Source organism: Hemiscyllium ocellatum, chromosome 14 (genome assembly GCF_020745735.1).
Source record: "Hemiscyllium ocellatum isolate sHemOce1 chromosome 14, sHemOce1.pat.X.cur, whole genome shotgun sequence".
Lineage (NCBI taxonomy): Eukaryota > Metazoa > Chordata > Chondrichthyes > Orectolobiformes > Hemiscylliidae > Hemiscyllium > Hemiscyllium ocellatum.
The window spans coordinates 16,173,735-16,197,530 of record NC_083414.1 but is presented as its reverse complement, the minus strand read 5'-3'; the positions used below and the strand labels follow the sequence as shown (position 1 = coordinate 16,197,530).

The 23,796-nt window shown below is 40.6% G+C and overlaps 1 protein-coding gene across 1 annotated transcript in view; it reads left to right on the top strand.

Moving 5' to 3' along the window:
• The window catches only part of LOC132822263 (guanine nucleotide-binding protein G(i) subunit alpha-2), a 249,390-nt gene that overhangs the window by 199,031 nt on the left and 26,563 nt on the right, over positions 1-23,796 (top strand). Inside the window, exon 6 of the mRNA XM_060835406.1 lies at positions 20,489-20,618. Coding sequence (XP_060691389.1) covers positions 20,489-20,618 — 130 coding nt within the window. The remainder of the gene's footprint in view (positions 1-20,488; positions 20,619-23,796) is intronic.

The window sequence follows — 23,796 nt, the reverse complement described above, 5'->3', positions numbered from 1 at the left end:
TCATTCTTCTAAATTCCAATGAGTATAATCCCGACCTACTCAATCTCTCCTCCTAAGCCAACCCTCTCAACTCTGGAATCAATCTCGTGAGCCTTCTCTGCACCCCCTCCAGTTCCAGTACATCCTTTCTGAAGTAAGGGGACAAAAACTGTACACAGTACTCCAGGTGTGGCATCACCAGCACCGTGCTTGTATGCACACATTTGATATGAACATAACTACAATTATTTAAGTTAAAGAAAACTTGCTTCCTTGTGATCTGTATAAATATAAAGAAAAGAACATGTTTCCAAAGATCCCAGTGTCCAGGTAATCCACGATTTTCCTGTAGTAGTAGTTCTGGCTACAGTAATAAGAGGTAGAAAGAGTTTGCATGTTTTGAACTTAGGGATTCAGAAACAAAAAAAGGGGCGCAGGTTTGCAGAGTCCAGCACACAGCATTCATAAATTTTCTTGATCATATAAACTGAGCAGATCTATATTCTTCTAGATATTTCTGATCAATCTGTTTTGAGATGTTGTGACCCACCTCTGGAGCAGATGGGACCTGAACTCAGGCCTCTGGCTCAGAGAGAGGGACATTACCAATGTGTCAAAAGAGCCCTCCATCTGTTCTACCTCAGCATTTTGACACTGAGCTTTTCTTTCTCAAATAATCTCCATTTTTAAACTTTGAGGGCGGTGTCCTCAGTGACTCTTGGTCACTGCAATCTATGCTGCTGTTTCTCTACAGTGATTAATAAGTGTATGGCAAGTGCTCTTAGTGAAGCATATTAAATCCTGCTAGAGGTAAGCATATTTTCAAACCTGTTTGTGATACCAAATACAAGTTTTCAATTTGACTTTAGTTTTAATGATATTGGATTTTAACCAGTTTGATTGATTTTCCTTATTTTTACACTTTCTATGCAACATAAGTCCATAGCCATAGGAATGCATGATGAATGATTGTTAACTTGTGGAATAACAATACTTTTACAGTTGCAAAATCAGGATGTACTGGTCTTAAATTAAACATTCTCCATACAATGAATCATTTTTACCCAATAGAATAAATATATTTGAGTTATAGCACTTTTAGTCTTGGGATTAATCATAATCCGTACTTTTGCCATGGAAAAAGCTAAGACTGGAACTTTAAATCATTTGTGTGCATTCGGTAAAGGCTGACAGTGATTTTGAAGTCAAGTACCTTTTTTAGTATTTTGTCTTTGTACTGTTAAGATGAAAGTACAGTGGTTTGTATCAAATAGTTGGCAGTTGCTTCAGATTCTGATCCCAACCTAATCTCCCAACTAAACAACTTAGAGTCAAGTGTCCAGTCATTCTGTCTACTCAACACTCATGCCATAAATAAATTGATTGATGGACATCTTTTGATTACACTGTTTCATTGCTTCTGTGGGCTTGCAATAATATCATACATCCATGTGGGCCTGAGCTTGCGCTGCTAACTATGGTCATGGTGAAGTAATACAGTATGTAACTCACCGGTAAGAATTTGCTGACTGGTTTGAAGGAATAGCACTAATTACCATTTTATCTTAGAGTAGCACAAGGGGAGACGGCCATTGTTCCATTGTGCTGGCTTTTGCAGAGCAAATCCAATTAGTCCCACTTCCTGTAATGGAGTCAAAGTCATACAACATGGAAACAGACCCTTCGGCCCAACTTGTGCATGCCAACTAGATATTCTAAATTAATCTAGTCCCAGCATTTGGTCCATATCCTTGTAAACTCATCCTATGCATGTTCCCATCCAGATGCTGTTTAAATGTTAAAAATCACAACATCAGGTTATAGGAGAGAGTGCGGACTGCAGATGCTGGAGTTCAGAGTAGAGAATGTGATGCTGGAAAAGCACAGCGGGTCAGGCAGCATCTGAGGAGCAGGAAAATCGCTGTTTCAGGCATAAGCCCTTCATCAGGATTGAAGCTTGTGGGTGAGGGGGGTGTGGGTGGGGGAAAGGTAACTGAGAATATGATAAGTAGATGAAGGTGGGGGAGAAGGTGATAAGTTGGAGAGGAGGGTGGAGCGGATAGATGGGAAAGGATGTGCCTGGACTACACCACCTCCCACTCCACCAGTTCCAGACGGCCTCCTTCTTCCATGATCGCAACCTCCCTTCCCACGTGGTCGACAATGCCCTCTGGCACATCTCCACCACTTCCCACACCACCGCCCCTGAACCCCACCGCAACAAGGATAGAACCTCCCTGTCCTCTCCTTCCACCCCACTAACCTCTGCATATGTTGCATCATCCTCTGCCACTTCCACCACCTAAAAGCAGACTACACCAATAGAGGCATATTTCCCTCCCCACCCCTATCAGCGTTCCGGAGAGACCATTCCCTCCGTGACTCCCTCATCAAATCCATCCATCAGCCCACAACCCACTCCTGGTACCTTTCCCCTGCCACCACAGGAATTGCAAAACCTGCGCCCACATTAATCCCCTCACTTCCTTCCAAAGCCCCAAAGGATCTTTCCACATTAGACAGAAATTTACCTGTGTCATTTACTGTATCCGTTGAACCTGATGTGGTCCCCTGTACCTTGGGGATACCGGACACCTACTTGCAGATCGTTTCAGAGAACATGTCTAGGACGCTCACACCAACCAACCCACCGCCCCTTGGCTGAACACTTCAACTCCCCCTTCCACTCTGTCAAGGACATGCAGGTCCTGGGGCTCCTCCGTCACAAAATCCTTACCGCCCAATGCCTGGATGAAGAACGCCTCATATTCTGTCTTGGGAGCCTCCAACCACACGGGATCAATGTGGATTTCACCAGCTTCTTCATTTACCCTCTTCCCCCCCCCCCCACATTATCCCAGTCCCAAGCCTCCAACTCGGCATTGCCCTCTGGACCTGTCCATCATCTTGCCCATCTATCCGCTCCACCCTTCTCTCTGACCTATCACCTTCTCCCCCACCTTCATCTACCTTTCATCTGCATTCTCAGCTACCTACCACCAGCCCAACCCGTCCTATTTATCTCTGCCCTTCAGCCCACAATCTTCATTCCTGATGAAGGGCTTATGCCTGAAAGATCGATTCTCCTGCACCTCGGATGCTGCCTGCCCAGCTGTGCTTTTCCAGCACCACACACTCAACTCTGATCTCTAGCATCTGCAGTCTTCACTTTCTCCTAGAGTCATACAGCTGAAATGATAAATTGAACAAACCTAGATTGCTGTTAAGTCTTTCATCTTTCAGAATGGTTGCATGTTTTGGTTCATGAACATGTAAATCCCAGGATGACTATTAAGTCACATTCTCAAGATAACTGAAGGTTTTTTATATATTAAAAAAAGTGACATCTCAGCTCAGACACTCTATTAAAGGTATGAGGTTAGAATGAGTCTGTATCCCAATCTTGAGTCAGACTGGTTCTATTATAAGAATAGGAATTTATAAAATGTTATATGGATTGACTGCCTGCAGATTATGCACTTTTTGAGCAAAATAGAATGTATCTGCAAATATAATTTTGCAAATGCAAATTTACCCCATAGACTTATGTCTGTGAACGTGCACATGAAAATGTTTTTGACTGTGTGCATGCTTGCTAAATGTGGTGTGAGAGAGTGTGATGGAGTATACGTCTGAGAGAGGGTGTGTGTGTAAGATTGAGAATGTGTGGGGTGTGTATGTATGAGAGGGTGTGTGTGTGTGTGTGACAGAGAGAGAGAGAGAGAGACCCCAGTTGAATCCTCATAGGTTCGGAACTCGACTGTCAGCCTCTGCTCGGCCACGTTGCATTGTTGTGTATCCCGAAGTCTGCCTTGGAAGATGGTCATATGAGGATCAGAGGCCAAATGCTCCTGACCGCCGAAGTGTTCCCCGGCTGGGAGGGAACACCTAGTGTCTGGTGATTGTTGCAAAGTGTCTATTCATCTGTTGTTGTAACGTCTGCTCGATCTCGCCAATGTACCACGCCTTGGGCCATCCTTGCCTGCAGCGTATGAGATAGACAACATTGGCACAGCCACAGGAGTACCTGCCATGTACATGGTGGGTGGTGTTCCCATGTGTAATAGTGGTATCCATGTCAACACTGACATGTCTCGGCAGTGGTTGCCATGACAGGATTGTACAGTGTTGTCATGGCTTTTAAATGTTGTAATTGTAGCAGCTTTCACCACTTCCTCTGGCAGTTCAGTCCTGACATGCACCACTTTCATTGTGAAAACGTTGCTCCTTATATCCCTTTTAAATCTTTGCTCTGTGTTGTCTTAAACCTGTGCCCTCTAGTTTTGGACTCCCTATCCTGGGGAAAAGACCTTGGCTATTCATCTTATCCATGCCCCTCATAATTTTATAAACCTCTATAAGGTCACTCCTTTGGGAAAATAACCCCAGCCTATTCAACCTCTCCCTATAGCTGAAACCACCCAACCCTGGCAACGTCCTTGTAAATCTTTTCTGAACCCTTTCAAGTTCCACAACATCTTTCCTATAGCAGTTCTGAAGGAATTGTCCTTCAAATATTTATCCAGTTCTCTTTTGAAAGCTAAAGTGGTGGATACAGATTAATCAGGCAATCCATTCTGAATCCTAACTACTTGATGTGTAAAATATCTTTCCTCTTATCATTCTTGATTTTTTTATAGCTGATCATCTGAAGGTATTGCTTTGTGTTTTTATTTTTTTTTAATGTTTGGTTTGTGGTGTCAGACTGGTCTTGAAAATGAGTCTATGTTTCTCTTATTCTCCAAATCATCCCTTTGTTTAAACAAGTGGCATGTCCAGAAGTTTGTTAATTTTTATTTGTTCCTGTGCCCTTCTGTGACCTCCAGTGACTTTGATGTGGCAAAATTATGCAATTGAATGGTAATGGCATTGGTACAATTTAGTAATAACAAAATATAAATTTCACATTAGCCAAGTGCTGTACTGTCGATGCTGGAAATGTGGAGGATAGCCAGTCTCTCTGGAGAGAGGAATCTAGTTCATGTTCCCAGTTTCTGACCTTTTATCAAAACTACCTGTACAAGATTCAGTTGAAAAGTTGCTCCTTATCTTGTATTTATGATCGCAAGTAGCTACCTGATTTTGGACCATTTGAATTTGGACTGCAACCTGTAAATGACTTCCAGGTATAACAAAGAACAAAGAAAATTTACAGCCCAGGAACAGGCCCTTCGGCCCTCCAAGCCTGGGCTGACCCAAATGTACTGTCTAAACCTGTCAGTCAATTGCTCAGCATTCCTGAGCCTCTGCTCCCCACCACCTCATGCATTTGTCCGGGTGCATCTTAAATGAAACTACCATGCCTGCCTCCACCACCTCTGCTGACCATGCGTTCCAAGTACCTACCCTCTATGTGAAGTACTTACCGCATGTCTCCCCCTTAAACTTTCCACCTCTCATCTTGAAAGCCTGACCTCTCGTGATTGAATCCTTTGCCCTGGGAAAAAGCTTGTCTCTATCCACCCTGTCTATACCCTTCATGATTTTGTAAACCTCCAATCAGGTCTCCGCTCCCCCCCCCCCCCCCCCATCTTTTTTCTAGTGAAAATAAACCTAACCTACTCAACCTCTCTTCATGGCTAGCACTTTCCATACCAAGCAACATCCTCGTAAACCTTCTCCGAAGCGTCCACATCCTTTTGGTAATGTGGCGACCAGAACTGTACACAGTATTCTAAATGTGGCCGAACCAATGTCTTGTACAATTTTAACATGACTTGCCAGCTCTTAAACTCAATACCCTGTCCAGTGAAGACAAGCATACTGTATGCCTCCTTGACCACTCTATCCACCTGTGCAGCAACCTTCAGGGTACAGTGGACCTGCATTCCCAGATCTCTCTGCCCATCAACTTTTCCTAAGGCATTTCTGTTCATTGTTTAATTCGCTATAGAATTAGCTTTGCCTAAATGCATCACCTCACATATTTCTGGATTGAAAGCCATCTGTCCCGTTTCTGCCCATCTCTCCGGTCTATCTATATCCTCCTGTATTCTCTGTCAGTCCGTTATGCTTTTCACTACTCCACCAATCTTTGTTCATCTGCAAACTTGCTGATCAGACCAACAGTGCCGTCTTCCAGATCATTTATGTATATTACAAACAACAGTGGCCCCAGCACTGACCCCTGTGCAACACCACTGGTCATCTTTCTCCATTTCGAGAAACTCCTTTCAACTACTACTCTCTGTCTCCTGTTGCTCAACCAGTTCTTTATCCACCTAGCTAGAACACCCTGCACACCATGTGACTTCACTTTCTCCATTAGTCTACCATGGGGAACCTTATCAAATGCCTTGAAAGAGACTATCTGAACGTTTATTAGACTGCAACTTCATATTTATTTTGCATGTTGATTTATTCCATGTAGTAATTGGTATTCAGAGGGTTAAAATAAGCCAGGGATGTTTGAGTGAAGGAAATGCGAACCAACACCAATAAAAATTAATTTTGCTATAGTTGGTGCCACATGCTCCTAAACTGTTTCCAAAGGAGGTGTTTGTGCTATTACAGAACCACAAGGTTTCTCTGTGTGTTAGCTGCAGGAGACTTCTCAAATGTGTAGAAAGGTCACATCATTAAAACTGGGCTCTCCTGGTGTGACTGAAATCTCATGCTTCTGGAACACATGTCTGATTAGATTTCAGTCAAAGACTGAACATCAAGTAAATGGTGCTTGGGTCCCCACTGGGGAAAGGATTGACAAAATAAATAACCATATAAGAAACCGTCAGACTAATGTCAACTTCATCGCTAATTTGAGTACTTTCAGTTGCCAATTTATTCTTAACAGCCTTTGAACTTAAAACATAATGTTAATAGAATTAAGGTCAAGTTTAATTTGGAAAGAAAACAATAGATATAAATGTGATTTACAGCTAAGAAAGATTAAAAGGAATGTGCTAATCGATCTAATAATTCTATGATAACTGTATTAAAGGGAGTTACCTGTGTACTTAAAGCAACAAGCAGAGAGTGAGACTTTATCTTGTGCTTTAACTTCTGATTTGGAAGGGCCAAGATTGAAAGTTGAGCTGCTTATACAGATTTCAGCTACCGTTGTGAACGTTGGGAGTACGTGGAGTGGCAGGAGGAGAGTCTTTCCGGACATTATTCAAATCTTGTGTCTATCTGCAGTTTTAAAACCAGAAAAATGTGATGACCAACACCAGCTGGCATACACACATACATGTATCAGAAGGTGCACACCACCTCTGTACTATTTGAAGAACAGTTTAAATGGACATAGCTCCATTTGAGTCTGCCTGGGAAATGAATCGAAGGTTAACTTTCTACTTTAAGTCATGAATGCAGTGATGGCTGTGTGCCAGGTTATATGGAACGCATGATCAATTTCAGTAACTTGATTGTTATTGTACTTGTCCGAGATGGCTGGACTCCATTATTCACCCCAGCATGGGGTTCTTGGAATTTGAGATTCAGGAACTCATTGAGGCAAAATGAATCCCTGCGGCCAGTAGTTCTAGGCACTGATCAGCTTACTTCAAAGTGAATTTGCAGCAGTCAGTAAAATAGTCTACAAAATCAATACTGCTTTATCTAGCTTCATTAATACCTGGCTATATTGGGGACCTCTGCGTGTAGGATGGGTGTGGTTTAAAAGGGACAAAAATATTTTGGTGTAATGAAAGAACAGTATGGATGAAAATGAATAGAATTACTAATGAAGGTGAGTGTCCTTCAATATTGAGATTCAGATTCTATCTGCCTTTAATCCTTGCCAGTGGACTCTCTCTTTTGACCATGATGTGGGGGTGCCAGTGTTGGACTGGGGTGGCCCAGAACAAAGGAAGTCCCACAATACCAAGTTACGGTCCAACAGGTGTATTTGAAATCACCAGCTTTTGGAGTGCTGCTACTTTGTCATCTAACATGTGACTTCCTATCTTTTGGGCTACAGTTTGATAACAAATATGTCTGTTTTGATGAAGCTCAGGTTGGAGGAAGCACAATGTTGAAGAATGGTACTCCCCCAACTTAATACAAACTATAAATGTAAATGAAGACTAAAATGTTTTTCAGTTGACTTATTAATTTCCAGATCCATTTGTCCTGCTTGGCATTTAAAATCCTTAATTTATAAAAATGTGAATGCTGAAATGTTCTGAACTCTGTTTATTCCAGAAGTCAGTCAGATCCAGGATTTCTCAGTCACTCTCTGATTTAGTTTTATTCTTCTCCTTATATTACTCTCTGTGCATATGCTCAAAGCAAACCTGAAGATTGATTTTGGCTCAAGTAACACTAATTCTTAGAAGAAGGATTCCAGAATTTGCCCTGAATTGAGAATTGGACAACACAGTTGTCATGGCTGTTGCTGGGAGTGTTTGAAAGCAAAGTTTGACACCTGGCATATAAGTAATAGAGTCATAGAGATGTACAACTTGTCCATGCCAACCAGATATCCCAGCCCAATCTAGCACCTGGCCGATATCCCTCCAAACCCTTCCTATTCATATACACATCCAAATGCTTCTTAAATGTTGCAATTGTACCAGCCTCCACCACTTCCTCTGGCAGCTCATTCCATACATGTACCACCCTATGTGTGGAAACATTGCCCCTTGGGTCTCTTTTATATCTTTCCCTTCTCACCCTAAACTTATGCCCTCTAGTTCTGGACTCCCTGACCCCAGGGAAAAGACTTTGTCTATTTATCCTATCCATTCCCCTCATAATTTTGTAAACCTCTGTAAGGTCGCCCCTTAGCCTTAGACGCTTCAGGGAAAATATCTCCAGTCTGTTCAGCCTCTCCCTGCAGCTCAGACCTGGCAACATCCTTGTAAATTTGTTCTGAACCCTTTCAAGTGGCCTAACCAATGTCCTGTACAGCCGCAACATGACCTCTCAACTCCTGTACTCAATATCCTGACCAATAAAGGAAAGCATACCAAATGCCATCTTGATTATTGTATCTACCTCCGACTCCACTTTCAAGGAGCTCTGAACCTGCACTTCAAGCTCTCTTTGTTCAGCAACACTCCCTCGGACCTTACCATTAAGCGTATAAGTCCTGCTAAGATTTGCTTTCCCAAAATGCATCACCTCACATTTGTCTGAATTAAACTCCATCTGCCACTTCTCAGCCCATTGGCCCATCTGGTCCAGATCCTGTTGTAATCTGAGGTAACCCTCTTCGCTGTCCACTACACCTCCTGTTAAGGTGTCATCTGCAAACTTACTAACTGTACCTTTTATGTTCGCATCCAAATCATTTATGTAAATCACAAAAAGTAGAGGACTCAGCACTGATCCTTGTGGCACTCCACTGGTCACAGGCCTCCAGTCTGAAAAACAACCCTCCACCACCACCCTCTGTTTTCTAACTTTGAGCCAGTTCTGTCTTCAAATGGCTAGTTCTCCCTGTATTTCGTGAGATCTAACCTTGCTAATCAGTCTCCCATGGGCAACCGTGTGAACTCCTTATAAAGGCCATATAGATCACATCTAGCGCTCTGCCCTCTTCAATCTTCTTTGTTACTTCCTCAAAAAACTCATTCAAGTTTGTGAGACACGATTTCCCACACGCAAAGCCATGTTGACTATCCCTAATCAGTCCTCGCCTTTCCAAATACATGTACATCCTGTCCCTCCCTCCAACAACTTGGCCACCATCGATGTCAGGCTCACCGGTCTCTAGTTCCCTGGTTTGTCCTCACCACCCTTCTTAAACAGTGGCACCACGTTAGCCAGCCTCCAGTCTTCGGGCACCTCACCTGTGACTATTGTTGATACAAATATCTCAGCAAGATATTTAGAGTTGATGGCTAGTGGCTTGATCAAAGAGAGAGAGGTTTTATTGAATGTCTTAAAGGATGAAAAATGGGTAGAGCTAGGACCAGTTTAGAAATATAAGAATCTGAAGGTATGGTCATCAGTCGTGGTGTGTTTAACATCTGAGGTGCTTGTGGGGCTTCAGTCTAAGGTTAACTTGAGCTATAATTAGGAGTGAAGATGATTTGGTTGAAAGTGATTGTACAGACGGGTGACCTACAGTGGTATTTAAAAACAAGGATGACATTTTAAAATCAACGTTGTTTAATCAAGGGGTAATGTAGGTGATTGGGGCATGTGGTCAACAAGGACGTGGGTAGCAGACTTTTGGATGACTTCAGATTGGTAGATGCAGCATGGGAGGTCAATTGTGAGAAGACTGGATCGTCAAGTTGACAGGTGGCGAAGGCCTGGATGAGTGTTTCAGCAGCAGGTGAGTTGAAGGAGATGCAGAGTCAGGCGATGCAGAGTCAGGCGATGGTAAACACATGAAAGTTGGCAGATTATGAAAGCACGAATGTGTGGTGTGAAGCTTATGTTAGCGTCAAATACAACACTGAGTTTGCAATACTGGTTCACCCTCTAATAGTTGCCAGAAAATACGATTAATTTGGTAGTTAGGGAACAAAGTCTGTATCAAGGGCAAACATAATTTGAGGAAATTTCTGCTCATTCAGTCCTGGATATTATCCAGGCTGGACAAACAATGTGATAATTTAATGGAAGAATTGAGAGAGGAGCAATAAAGTCCATAGCTTACTAGTTTTGTTATTTAAAAATTAGAACCAGAAGCCCTCCACAAGATATATTTTCGTGATGTTTAGAGAATGCACAACATCTATTCTGTGTATTTCATATCAACCACAACAGGTGGTTACTATTTGTAAAATCTGCACTGAGATATAAAGTATAAGAAAATATTTTGCAGATTTGGGAGATTTCTTTCTCCATTTTTTAATATTTCATATTTCAAATTGAAACGCGTTCTTGAACTAATTTTTCAAACAATGTATGGAAGTGAATGATTTGGATGTGAGCATAAGATGTATAGTTAGTATGTTTGCAGATGACACCAAAATTGGAGGTGTAGTGGACAGTGAAGAAGGTTACCTCCAATTACAAGGGGATCTTGATGAGGCAATGGGCTGAGGAGTGGCAGATGCAGTTTGATTTTGGATAAATGCTAGGTGCTGCATTTTGGGAAAACCAATCTTAGCAGGATTTATATACTTAATGGTAAGGTCCTAGACAGTGTTGCTGAACAAAGAGACCTTGGAGTTCAGGTTCATAGCTACTTGAAAGTAGAGTGGCAGGTAGTTAGGATAGTGAAGAAGGTATGCTTCCCTTTATTGGTCAGAGTATTGCGTTACAGGAGTTGGGAGGTCATGTTGTGGCTGAACAGGACATTGGTTAGGCCACTTTTGGAGTATTGCATGCTAATCTGGTCTCCTTCCTATCGGAAAAATGTTGTGAAACTTGAAAGGGTTCAGAAAAGATTTAGAAGGATGTTGCCAGGATTGGAAGATTTGAACTACAGGGAGAGGCTGAACAGGCTGGGGCTGTTTTCCCTGCAGTATCGGAGGCTGAGGGGTGACCTTATTGGGGAGTCCAGAACTAGAGGGCATAGATTTAGGGTGAGAGGAAAGATAAGAGACCTATGGGGCACGTATATGGAATGAGCTGCCAGAAGAAGTGGTGGAGGTGAGTACAATTGCAATGTTTTAAAGGCATTTGGATGGGTATATGAATAGGAAGGGTTTGGAGTGATATGGGCTGGGTGCTGTCAGGTGGGATTGGATTGGATTGGGATAGCTGGTCAGCATGGATGAGTTGGACCGAAGGGTCTGTTTCCATGCTATACATCTCTGACTCTAAGTGAATTTCAATGAACTAATAGGCCAGACCTTGTTGCAATAATTCAAAGAGGATATGTTGCAATAAAAATCCACTTACTTAACTAAAAACAAAAGAGATGGCTTGTAGATTCGTAGAGCACAGAAACAGCCCTTTGGCCCATCAAGTTTGCACTGATGTAACAACCACTAAAAGTGCGCTAATTCCAATTTCCTGGGATTGAATCATATCACAGAGCCATAAAGCATGGAAACAGACCCTTCTGTGAATGTTATATCTAAATTACTCATCCTATTTTTTTTAAAGGTTGTAAAGTCTCCAGCCTCCACTGCTTTCCCAGGCAGTGCACTTCTGATTTGCACCACCTGCTGAACTAGTGGAGATATTTTCACGCTGTACATGTGAAAATTACCAACTTTTTGGATGATGATGCAATGGAAAAGCATGTATGTGAGAAGTTGAGGCTGAATGGGTGAATCCTAAGGAGAAATTTGGAACCAGGTGAGAGCAGTCTCACCCGCCTGGATGATGAGGGGAAAAGGTGTGGAATACCAGGTCAAAGCCTGTAGACAGGGCAAGGTTACCTTTGTCATAGTCACATTGAATGTCGTTTGCCACTTTGATACTGTAGCAAGTCGTGTGGAGGAACCTGAACCTGGATTTGGAAAATTACAACAAAATCAAGGAATTGAAAGAACAGAGCAAGATTAGAGCTGCAGCAGAACTTTGCAAGGTCCTCAAGGGTCAAGGATATGTCAGTGTATGCTTCTCAATGACTGTCTGTGAATTTGTCTTTGAACTGTGTGCTAACGTTCCTTTGTCACCCAGGTTTCCTTGGGTACTGAAGAGTTGCTGTTGCACATGGATCTGATTCATATATATTTACAGCATAGGAGGAGGCTAATTGATCCATTGTGTTACTACTGGCCTTCTGCTTTCCTTGCATGAAGAAGTTTTACACCATGTTCTTAGATTAGATTACTTAGTGTGGAAACAGGCCCTTTGGCCCAACAAGTCCACATTGAATCTCCGAAGACCAACCTATCCAGACCCATTCTCCTACGTTTACCCCTGACTAATGCACCTAGCACTAAATTTACTACGGGCAATTTAGCATGGCCAATTCACCTCACCTGCGCCTTTTTTTTTGGACTGTGGGAGGAAACCGGAGCACCTAGAGGAAACCCACGCAGATACTGGGAGAATGTGCAAACTCCACACAGACAGTTTCCCGAGGCGGGAATTGAACCTGGTCTCTGGCACTGTAAAGCAGCAGTGCTAACCACTGAGCCACCATGTCGTGTTGTTAATTTTTCCTAAAAGTCATACTGGTATCTTCTGATTCTTAACCCTTCCGAGAGAGAGAGTCTTCCCCCTGCCACTCTGTTTAGACGATGATTTTGAACATCGCAGTATTTCTCAAGCATCTCTTAGTAAGACAATCATTCTTCTCTAATCTATCTACATAACTAAAATTAGTATGTTCAGCAAAGGAATAGTGCATTTATTGGTACATCTACCTTCAAATTTACTTTGTTTTTATTCAGAATTCTATGTACTGACACCCTTGAATTCTAAATTTTTCTAAAACCTAAATGCTGTTCATTCATGTTCCATTCTAGAAAGCCTGATTGGCTCCAGTGCTACCTTTTGCAATCTTTACATGCTTTCGTAAATTCATCTTCCAATCTGAGAACCACAATTGGGTTCATTCCTGTTTAAAGAAGTATAAATGGATTTGTAGTTAATGCACACCACCTGCATGCCATTAAGCACAATTAACGTGCAATTAACATTTAATGTGTAACAGGAGGTTATTTATATTAAATAATCATTGTCTAATTTATTGTTGTTATTTGACTAATCCTGTCCCATGAGTTTTCTAGTTGTCTTGTAATTAGAAACTGTTCACCCATAATAGTTTTTTTAGAGAAAGATATGTTATATGCAACATTATAGTTGATGAATTTGGCAGATAGTTGTTGCGCAATTGAAAATAGGTTAACAGTAAAAAGTTTTATGTCCATAACCCAGACCTCTCTTTAATTCTGCACTGAATTTTCACTGGCTGTCATGGTTGACACTATCTTTTTATGCTTAGCTTGAGCTGTCTTGCGTATTCTTGAACTCATGATGCATAAAGGATTTTAAAACTGTCTCCCAGTGTTGATGTGGGGGAAGTATGCAATAGATTATCCATTAACATGAGCTTCTCAAACATACTTTTATCATAGTCTCTTACCTTTTTGTATGCTTTCTTCGAAGATCTCACTGCAGTTTGTAAGAAATTGACCAAATTTGTTCTATCAAATTTGGATATTGTAAGTAAAGCTCCTCTTTCACAACCACCTATTTCCAAGGACTGCCAGGTTTTTCCCCAGTCATGGGATGTGGGCATCGCTGGCTGACGCAGCATTTATTGACTGTTCCAGTTGCCCTGGAGAAGATGGTGGTGAGTTGTCACCTTGAACCACTGCAGTCCATTTGGTGCAGGTAAATCAACAATGCCATTGTGGAGGAGGTTGTAGGAGTTTGACCCAATGAAGGTTGAGGAGCAATGGGTATATTTCCAAGTCAGAATTGAGAGTACTTGGAGGAGAATTTGCATGTGATGATTTACCATCTATTTTCTGTCCCTGCCCTTCTAGATGCTGTGGTGTCAGAGCAGCCTTTCTGCAGCGGATCTTATAGATAGTACACACTGCTGCTACTGAGCATTGGTGAAATGTACATTAGCTTAGATGCATTTGTAGTTTTTCCTTTGTCACCCTGATTTGTATTTTCCTATTGCTCATCAAAGCTCCAAGACATCCTCTACATGTAAGAAGTGCTACTGAAAATCAACGTGCCATTAACTTAAACAAATGCCTGGCCGTGGCAGTTGCCTTCACAGTGAGAAGTACTATTGATAAGCAGAGCTCCTGTATTTAACTCATTTTTACTGTAATATTCCTGTCGCACCCAACCTATGATGTAATCTAGCCATCTGCTTCTGGTTTCTGGGAAATTAAACTAAGAACATTCAGTCTTTATTATTAATGTTGTGCTTTATGCTCTCTTATCACTCCTATCCCTAATCTACATTACATTCGGGGAGACATAATGTTATTGAGACCAGTTGTGATCTTTAACTATGGTAAATATCTGTTCATGGCAATTTCATTCATTATTAGCTTTTATTTTCTGCTTTCTCCCACAAATAAGTAATGTACTGTTAACAGCTAATTAATTCATTTTTATTATTTGTGATAGGGTGTGTGTTGATGGCAAATTGGGCTATATATTGCCCATCCTTAATTGCCAGTGATAATGAAATGATGCAGTATAATTTCAAGTCTAAATGGCGTGTGGTTCAGAAGAGAGCATGTATTGATATCTGAATGACATGGCTGATAAATATGAATAGTCAATTTTGCTGATGACACAAAAATAGGTGGGCAAGGCAAGAAAGTGCTGAGAATGACTCAGATTGTAGAGAGGTATTGACAGGTTAAGTGAGTGGCCAAAAACTTAGTAGATGGAATATGATATAGGAAAATGTGAGGTTATGCACTCTAGCAAGAAGAATACTTGAGCTGGATATTATTTAAATGTAGAAAGCTGCAGAACAGTAGGATTTGAGAATCCTTGTCCATGAAACACAAAACAGTAGCATCCAAGTTCACTGGCTAATAGGGAAGACTAATGGAATGTTGGACTTTCATTCAAATGAATGGAGTATTGAAGTAGGAGGGTTGTGCTAAAATTATACAAGGCATTAGTCCCATCACAGTTAGAATATTGTGAACAGTTTGGGCCCCTTATCTTAAGGAAAGATAAACTAGCATTGGAGGCAGTCCAGAGAAAGCGACGAGCCTGATACCAGAACTGTCTTATGAGCATAGGTTGAGTAGATTGAAGCTATACCCATTGGAACGTAGAAGAATCAGAAACAACTTTATTGAAGCACAAGATTATTAGGAGAGTTGACAGGGTAGATGCAAAGAGATTGTTTCTCCCTTATGGAAGATTGTAGCATCAGAGGGCATAATCTCAATAAGGAATCGCACATTTAAGACATGTGAGGAAGAATTTCTTTTGAGGGTAGAGAATCTGGGGAATTCTTTACTACAGAAACTGGTATTCAAGGTTGTGATAGATTTTTAATCATGAAGGGAATCAAAGATCATAGCGAAAATTCAGGAACAAATTGAGGATTATCAGATCAGTCATGAGCTCATTGAGTGGCAGAGTAGACTCAATGGGCTGAATGGCCTACTTCTGTACCTACCTCTTATGGTCTCATGCAATTGATGATGGTAATCCCATGCTTCTCCTGCCCTTGTTGTTCTGATAATTAATGATGCAGATTTGGAAGGTGCTATTAATGGTAGCCTTGGCAAATTATCATTAGAGTGGTGCAGGAAAAGCACAGCAGATCAAGCAGCATCCGAGGAGCAGGATGAAGGGCTTTTGCCCGAAACATTGATTTTCCTGCTCCTCAGATGCTGCCTGACCTGCTCTGTTTTTCCAGCACAACTCTAATCTAAACTCTGAATTCCAGCATCTGCAGTCCTCACTTGTGCCTTGTATCTGGTCAGCGCTGTTATATTCAATTTAAATAAATATCTGAAAGAAACATGCTATACTTGTGATAGAGAAAATAACACTAAAAGTGAAGAAAGATCCAATGGAAGAATTCAATTAGATGATTTTTTTTAAGTATCGTGAGAGAAAGATGCTTAAACATCCCTCACTTCAAGCTAATAAAATCTTGCCCCTGTGTTTCTTGGTGACTTTTTCTATTAAAGTCATGGCAGTCTGTAGCACAGAAAAAGTCTTTTAAACATCGAGTCAGCAGTAAACCAGAAGAAACATCTCTTGCTGTAATCCTCTTGTCCAGCGCTTGGCCGATAGCCTTTTATGCCTTGGCATTACAAGTGCACATCAAAATACTCCCAAAATGTGAGAGCTTCTGCTTCTACCACTCTTAAGACACAATGAGATTCCCATCAACCTCTGAGTGAAAAACAAATGCCTCAAATCCTTTTGAAACATTGGAAAATAAGAATTGACCTCTTTGTCCCACTATCTTATGTTCTGGTAATTTCTTCCCTGTCCCCACCCATCTGTTATTGCTTAATGAAACTCTGTGACCTGGTTTGAGGGATGTCCTACTGTAAATTGGATACCTTATTTGTGATTTGTCAACATTTGGTCTATATAACCTGGTCAGTAAATTGCTGGGGCAAAAATTGAAATTGCTGGAAAAGCTCCGCAGGTCTGGCAGCATCTGTGGAGAGAAATCAGCGTTAATGTTTCAGTCGAGTGACCCGTCATTAGAAATAAAATGCTAGATTCCATTTGCACCAAGTTTGTGTTCTGTAAAACAATAACATTTTTTTAGATTCTTGTTTCATTCCACATGTTTTGTTGGAATTATGGATGACAATTTGAGAACACTGCGGCTTGTGTTGATGGAAATAATGCTACACATTGCTGATCCTGAAATATAATGACAGCTCATACAGTGCTTGCAGGCAGCCTTACTTAACTTCTGAAAGACTGTTAGAAGTTATGTTTCTTGATTGATTGATTGTCGTTTACTTGAGATCAGGTTCTAACAATGACCTTGGCCAGGTTTGACATCAATGAAAGGAAAGAGAGATCTCAACCTCCCCAACCCACCCACCCAACTATCCCAGTCACCTTATTACTCTCAGTTAAATCAAACCTCTGGATCAAAAGCAAATACATGTGCTTTCCAATTCAATCCTTGAAAGGTATTGCTCCTGAACATTCACCCAGCAGTGACAACAGACCTAATCTACTCCCGAGAAATATCCTATTGTCAAAGTTGCGTGGAACATGTTTGTGTGTAAATGTTTAACTATTTAAAGCTGTTTGAAGGAAATAAAATAATTAATGGACATGAAAGCACAAAGTTAGTGGAATGTAAGTAGATAAACAAAGTTTGCTCATATCTTAAGGCATCTTTCACTTGGCTCCAAAGGCAGTAGTTAACAATACATTTAGAATTTTGTGTACAAAACAGACTTAAAGTTGAAGGTACTGTTGCGTTCTGTAGATGTGCCAAGTTAATGTGTGGATCAATTGCACCAGTACAAAACCTCATTGTATTCTGATAGGAATGTCAAGACTCGCCTTAAATGCTGACAGCTCCTATGGTTCGTTGCTTTTAGTCCTCTTTTAGCAATAACTGACCATTCAGCTCATTCTGAGCGTGTTATTTTTCAGTGCGGTCTTCCAAGATAGTCTCCTTTATCTGATCAATAGATGGCTGACAGTCTGTGCTGGTAATTTAATTCGGTTGCCCTAATGACATCACGAGCATGAAGACAGAAGCTTCAAAGGTTTATGAATGTCAGCAGAGACTGAATTGCTGATGACTTTCACTACCAGATGTCATTTGTTTGTCATAAAAACTTAACAGTTTATATGTTTGTTTGAAATAACATCAATTCTATTCATAATGCTTAAGCCTGATAGAAGCATTATTTTGCAAAAGGCCGGGTAACAGATCTGATCAGCACAGAAGATAACCTGGGTTGGATGATAAGTCATACTGAGTTAATGTTGACAGCATCACCCAAGCTAGGATAATCTGTCTGAACTTTATGCCTCTGATATGTTGGCCTCCGCCTTCTGTTTTTATGTCCATTGGAACTCCTTGGTTGCTCCAATGTTCTTCAATACTGCTTACCATTCTAACTGTCTGAGCTTAGCACTGAAGCTCCCTTTCACATGATCAGAAGGGTCGTGTAACATCTTGTTCCGTACTTGTTACAATATAGCCAGCTGGTACAGGGGAGAGATTGTTTCACAATTCATGATTTATTTTACAAGATCCTAAACTCCTGTGCGCAGTGTAGTACAATAACAATAATAGACCTAAATAATCTTAGCTACATTTATTAGTAACTCTTCTTTTTGAAAGTATCTGGTGATAAAATTCAACTCTCACTTGGCCTAAGTGATGCTGTCCCTTTGGTCTGTGTTCGCTTTATGTGTAACGACATTTACGTATTGTGTTCTCATTTTTTTAATGGGACAATCACCCACCCACCCACCCCCTCCCAGTACGTGTCATTTCTGTAATGATAAATGTATTGATTTGGGCGTAGAAATAATTTACTCAAAGAGCTGGTACAGACACAATGGACTGAATGTTTCAATCCAGTAAATATACGGTTTGCCGTAGAATCATAAGGCTAGTCCCAAATTCCAAAGTTAGTCAGTCAGCAGCAAGGTGCCTGGAAGGTGCTGTTCCTAGTCTGATTGCCCTGCGCCATTTGGATTTTCAGCTTTTGCTCACTGCGCAGCTGGAAAGTGTGTGGCTAGGAATGTGCCTGAGAACAGGTTTGGGCTTGGGCTGTGTTTCTGGTTAGAACCAGGGAACCTTAGTACTTTGGTTCATGCGTAAAGAGTGCTATTTGAAGTGTCCTCCCAGAGGGTTGTTGAAATGACTTCCCAATAAGAATTATCCTCATGGCTAAGAAAATTGGAACACAAGCATATTGCGGAACTCCAAGTCATAGCCTAAAGTATTGTTTTAAAAGTCGCACTCATATTCTGATCAATATCGCTGCTGGTGGGATTTTGTATGATCAACTCATGAATTAATCTCACTGTTAAATTAGCCTAATGTCAGGAAACCATGCCAGTCAGAACAGAACCTCTACTTTGGTTTTGTGTCCAGGCTTTTATAAATAGGGGAGGTTTCCCAGTTCATTTTATTCTTGTTCACCACAATAAGGCAGATTGTACAGGATCTCACGAACAAGTGACTACACCTCTTGCATGAAGAGAATGGGTTAGTATGTCACACAGAATTAACAATGAATGTTTTCTTGAATGAAGCACCAGAAGGGTATATGGGATGACTGCCATATTCCACGGATCATTTTGATAAATGGAACAGCACCAAGATAGCAGTTCCAATTTTCCAGCTTTAGCCAGAACTGTATATATTGCAAACTTCTACACTGGCGCATGTGCAAAATCAAGTCCGATGCAGAGTATTACTTCTTTGTTGAACCCGTTTTTTTCTTTCAAATTACAAAACATTCAGGCAATTCTCATTTTTTCAGTATTGTTTCACTCACAGTTAAGTGTGCTGGGATGTTTAGCTACTTTAAAGATGCTCCATGAATGGTTGAACAAATATGACTGAGTACTCTCACTCCACGGGATTTGGTGTCTCAGCTGTATTGTGAAAATAAATAGAGACAAATGAACCAATGATGTGATGAAAGACTACAATATTTATCCCAGCTTGATGGGCCCTTGTGTATAGAACTATCAAACAAACCACATGAAACCACATGGGAGATGTTTGTATCACGTAGTTGAGAACTGATGTTCAGCATTTGCATCACCCAAGAAATACCACTGCTGACCCAATGTTCACTGTGCTTGCTTTATAGTAGTAAAGGTTATTTTGATGACTAAGCTATTTGAGAGAATGTAAAGGTCTGTGAACATTCATTCTTTGACTGGAGGTCTGAATTAAAGTCGTCTTTGTCTAGTAGAATCTGTAATACAGTCAACATTACCTGCGAATGTAAAGTTTCACAGTTCATTTTGCAATTTGAAGTTTGACTTGACATCCCATATATATATTTTCAGATTCTCCAGTCAAACAAGATTTGATCACAGCAGGTTATAGTTCAAAATTTAAAATACCGCTGTCTCACTAACTTAATCAAAATTTATGTAATGAACAAATATCAAGCTGCCAGAATAAATGTCCATGCAATGGATCAGTCCTTTTGATTACAATAATATTTTAAAACATTGATCAGTCCCCAAGCAATAACTTGAAAGTTTAAACGGTTATTTCGATTTTTTTCATCTGCAGGATGTTTGATGTCGGTGGACAGAGATCTGAGAGAAAGAAATGGATCCATTGCTTTGAGGGTGTTACTGCTATCATCTTCTGTGTAGCTCTTAGTGCATACGACTTGGTCCTGGCTGAGGACGAGGAGATGGTGAGTAATATATCTTGGAGTTTTGAGAGTTCAGCAGGGTAATCTGTTTTTAATTAATCCATAAACGCAGAATTTCTGTTGATACTTCAAAAGAATTTTCAGTGGGCTGCGTTAATTGTTAGTGTCATTCAGAAATTGTTTTCACAATTAAGAGCATTTTAAGGAGGCTAACTTGAATCCAGCATGACAAATACATAGAATCAGATTTATAGAACAGAAAGAGGCTGTTGAGTCCATCATGTCCATTCCCACTCTATATATCCTGGTTTCATACCTTCTCTTAGGTCTTAGCATGTAGTTCAATAGGTTATACCATCTGAAGTGCTCCAGTGTTCTTCAAATGCCAAGACAGTATTTGATGCTTACAGTCCTTTCAGGCAGAGATCTCCAAACCCTCACCACCCTTTTAACCACCTTGACTACCTGTTCTGCTTTCTTAAGGGCTCTATAGCATGTGTTCCAAGGTGTTTGTTTCTGTACGTTCTCAATCTGGTATTGTTTTTCCTTCTCAAACACTTCTCCAGATTCAACTTAATATACAGTTTTAGGGAGAACATTGCGTCTCAACTCCTCTATAGCTTTCTATTGATTATTTTAAGTCTCTATCCCCTCGTTAATAATTTTTATGATAATGGAAATTAGTCCTTCCAATCCACTGCATAAAACACCTGGGTTTTTTCAAGTTAGGAGCCAAAGGTAGATTTAACTATGTTCCAAATTAAGCAAGAAATAATCTTTGGTTTATCCAATCATTCTTCATCCCTAATCTTACAGTCTAGGTCATGTCCAATAAAATGGAGGTGACGGTGGAGATTTTGTCTAGTGGGGCGAACAAGGTTAGAAGTCACACAACACCAGGTTATAATCCAATAAGTCTATTTGAAATCACAAGCTTTCAGAACACAGCTCCATCAGGTGAAGTGGAGGAGATTGTGCAGACATTATTTAGAGATAATTGCAAGATAATTCCAGGCAATTAAGTGTCAAAAGATAGTACAAATAGTATGAGTGGATTGTAGACCTGCTGCATAACACGTCTTTGCAGGCGATCAGAAGTAACATTTGGTGCGAGTAAAGTGTCAACAGTTAAATAACAAGGGAAGGGATAACCTGTGATATGATTAATTGAGGCAGAAAGATAATTACAAAAAAAAAATCGATATTCACTGATGAAGGAGCAGTGATTTCATATTTTGCGATTTCAAATAAACCTGTTGGTAACATATCGTGTGACTTCGAATTATGGCTGATGAAGGAAGCTATCCGATGTTGCTTTCCCCCCTCCTCCAAAACCTATTCTGCTATCTTAGGGGATCTACAGATGTGCTCCCAGGTATGTCTGTTTCTGGGCATTCTCAATCTAGTATTGTTTTTCCTTCTGAAATAAATTACCTGCACAGTTCTCCAGACTCAACTTAATTTACAATTTTTGTGCCTACTTGATCAGTTAGTTGATATCTTTAAACTCCTTCCTCACTATTAATCATAGTCAATTTTTGCACCATCTCTTAAGCACTTCTTAATCACTGCCTACATTTAATTCTATCATTAATATATGATCAGCAAGGAACCCACTATTGAGATCATAGCAAATAACCTTCCAGTCCCAAAAAAGCAGTCAACCATAACTCTCTGCTTCCTGCCACTGAGCTATTTTTGGATCCAACTTTCCACTTTTCCATGGATTCCATGTGCTTTTGATTTTCTGACTAGTCTGCCATGTGGAACCTTGTCAAAACTGTTGCTAAAATCTATGTAGACTACTTCAAGCACACTGCCATCATTGATGTTTCCTTGTGATACCGCAAAATATTCAGTACAGTTAAAAGACTGTGTCTGACTAACTATTCCATGCTGACTTTTGTTAATCTGTGCCTTTCTAAATGATTTACATTGTCAAGATCTTGCTCAGTAATTTTCCCACCACAGAGATTGGGCTGACTGACCTGTAATTCCCCAGCTTATCCTTTCTCTCTTTTTCAACAACATTCTAATATTAGCAGCCGCTTAGCACCATAGCTAGCCAGAGGACACTGGAAAATGATTTATGATATTTCTTTACTTGTTCCCCCTAGGTAGGTTGAGATGCATTTCATCCAGACCTTGTGATGTATGGACTTTTAAGAAAGCAAAACATTTCCTCCTCCCAATTCAACACCCCCTGCCATTTTTACCCCATCCGATATTACACGTCCTTCGTCAACTAAAATGTTTGCTTTATCTGTTTGATTCATGAAAACAAACACAAAGGATTCACAAAGAGCCTTGCCCATGCCTTTTATCTCCACAGGTAGAAATTATTGGCCATAGCTTCTCTTGGCTTATTCTTTCTCTTTTGCTTTTTATGCGTTTATGAAGATAAAACCTTTTGGGTTTTCTGCAGGTATACTCACCCGTGTATTTTCATGCCCACTCTTTACTTTCCATACACCTTTATAATTTCACTCCTGGACATTTTATATTCCTCTAAGATTTCAACAACTATGAGTTCTTAGTATGAACTTGTTAAAACTTGAACTTACTCTGTGTGATCTTCGAGATTCATTGCATTGTGTGGTTGAGTGATGGGGTTATCCAGATTTGAGTTCCACCCCTTTCCCTTTGTCAGATTATATTTAGTTTGTATTCTCCTTTTGCTCTTGAATGTCTTTCACTGCTCTGACATTGACATTGATTTACTTTCAAGCCGGTGTATCTGGTCCACTTTTGCGAAGTTACGATATTCTTGGTAAGATTGACCTTTCCAGAGTCCAGTCTTTTATAGACACTCAATTGTACGTCACAGAAGAGGCTCTTTGGCCCCATTGAGTCTGCAGTGATCTGTCCACACGAATCTCACTTTCTGGCATTTGGCACATAATCTTGAACGTTAAGACGGTTCAAGTGCCCATCCACATACTTTTTAGAGGTTGAGGTTTCATGCTTTTATTGCTCTCCCAGGCCATACATTCTGAATGCCCTCCACCTTCTGAGTGGCAAAACAAAATTTCCTCAAATCCCCTCTAAACCTCCCTCACCTTTTAAAGTTTTACCCCTTGTTATTGACCATTCAAATAAACGGCACTGCTGTTCCCTAAGCAGCCTGTCCAAGCCCCTCATAATCTGACACATCTCAATCAGGTCCTCTCTCGGCTTTCTCTGCTCAAAAGCATATTTAGTCCGTCTTTGTAGCTAAAAT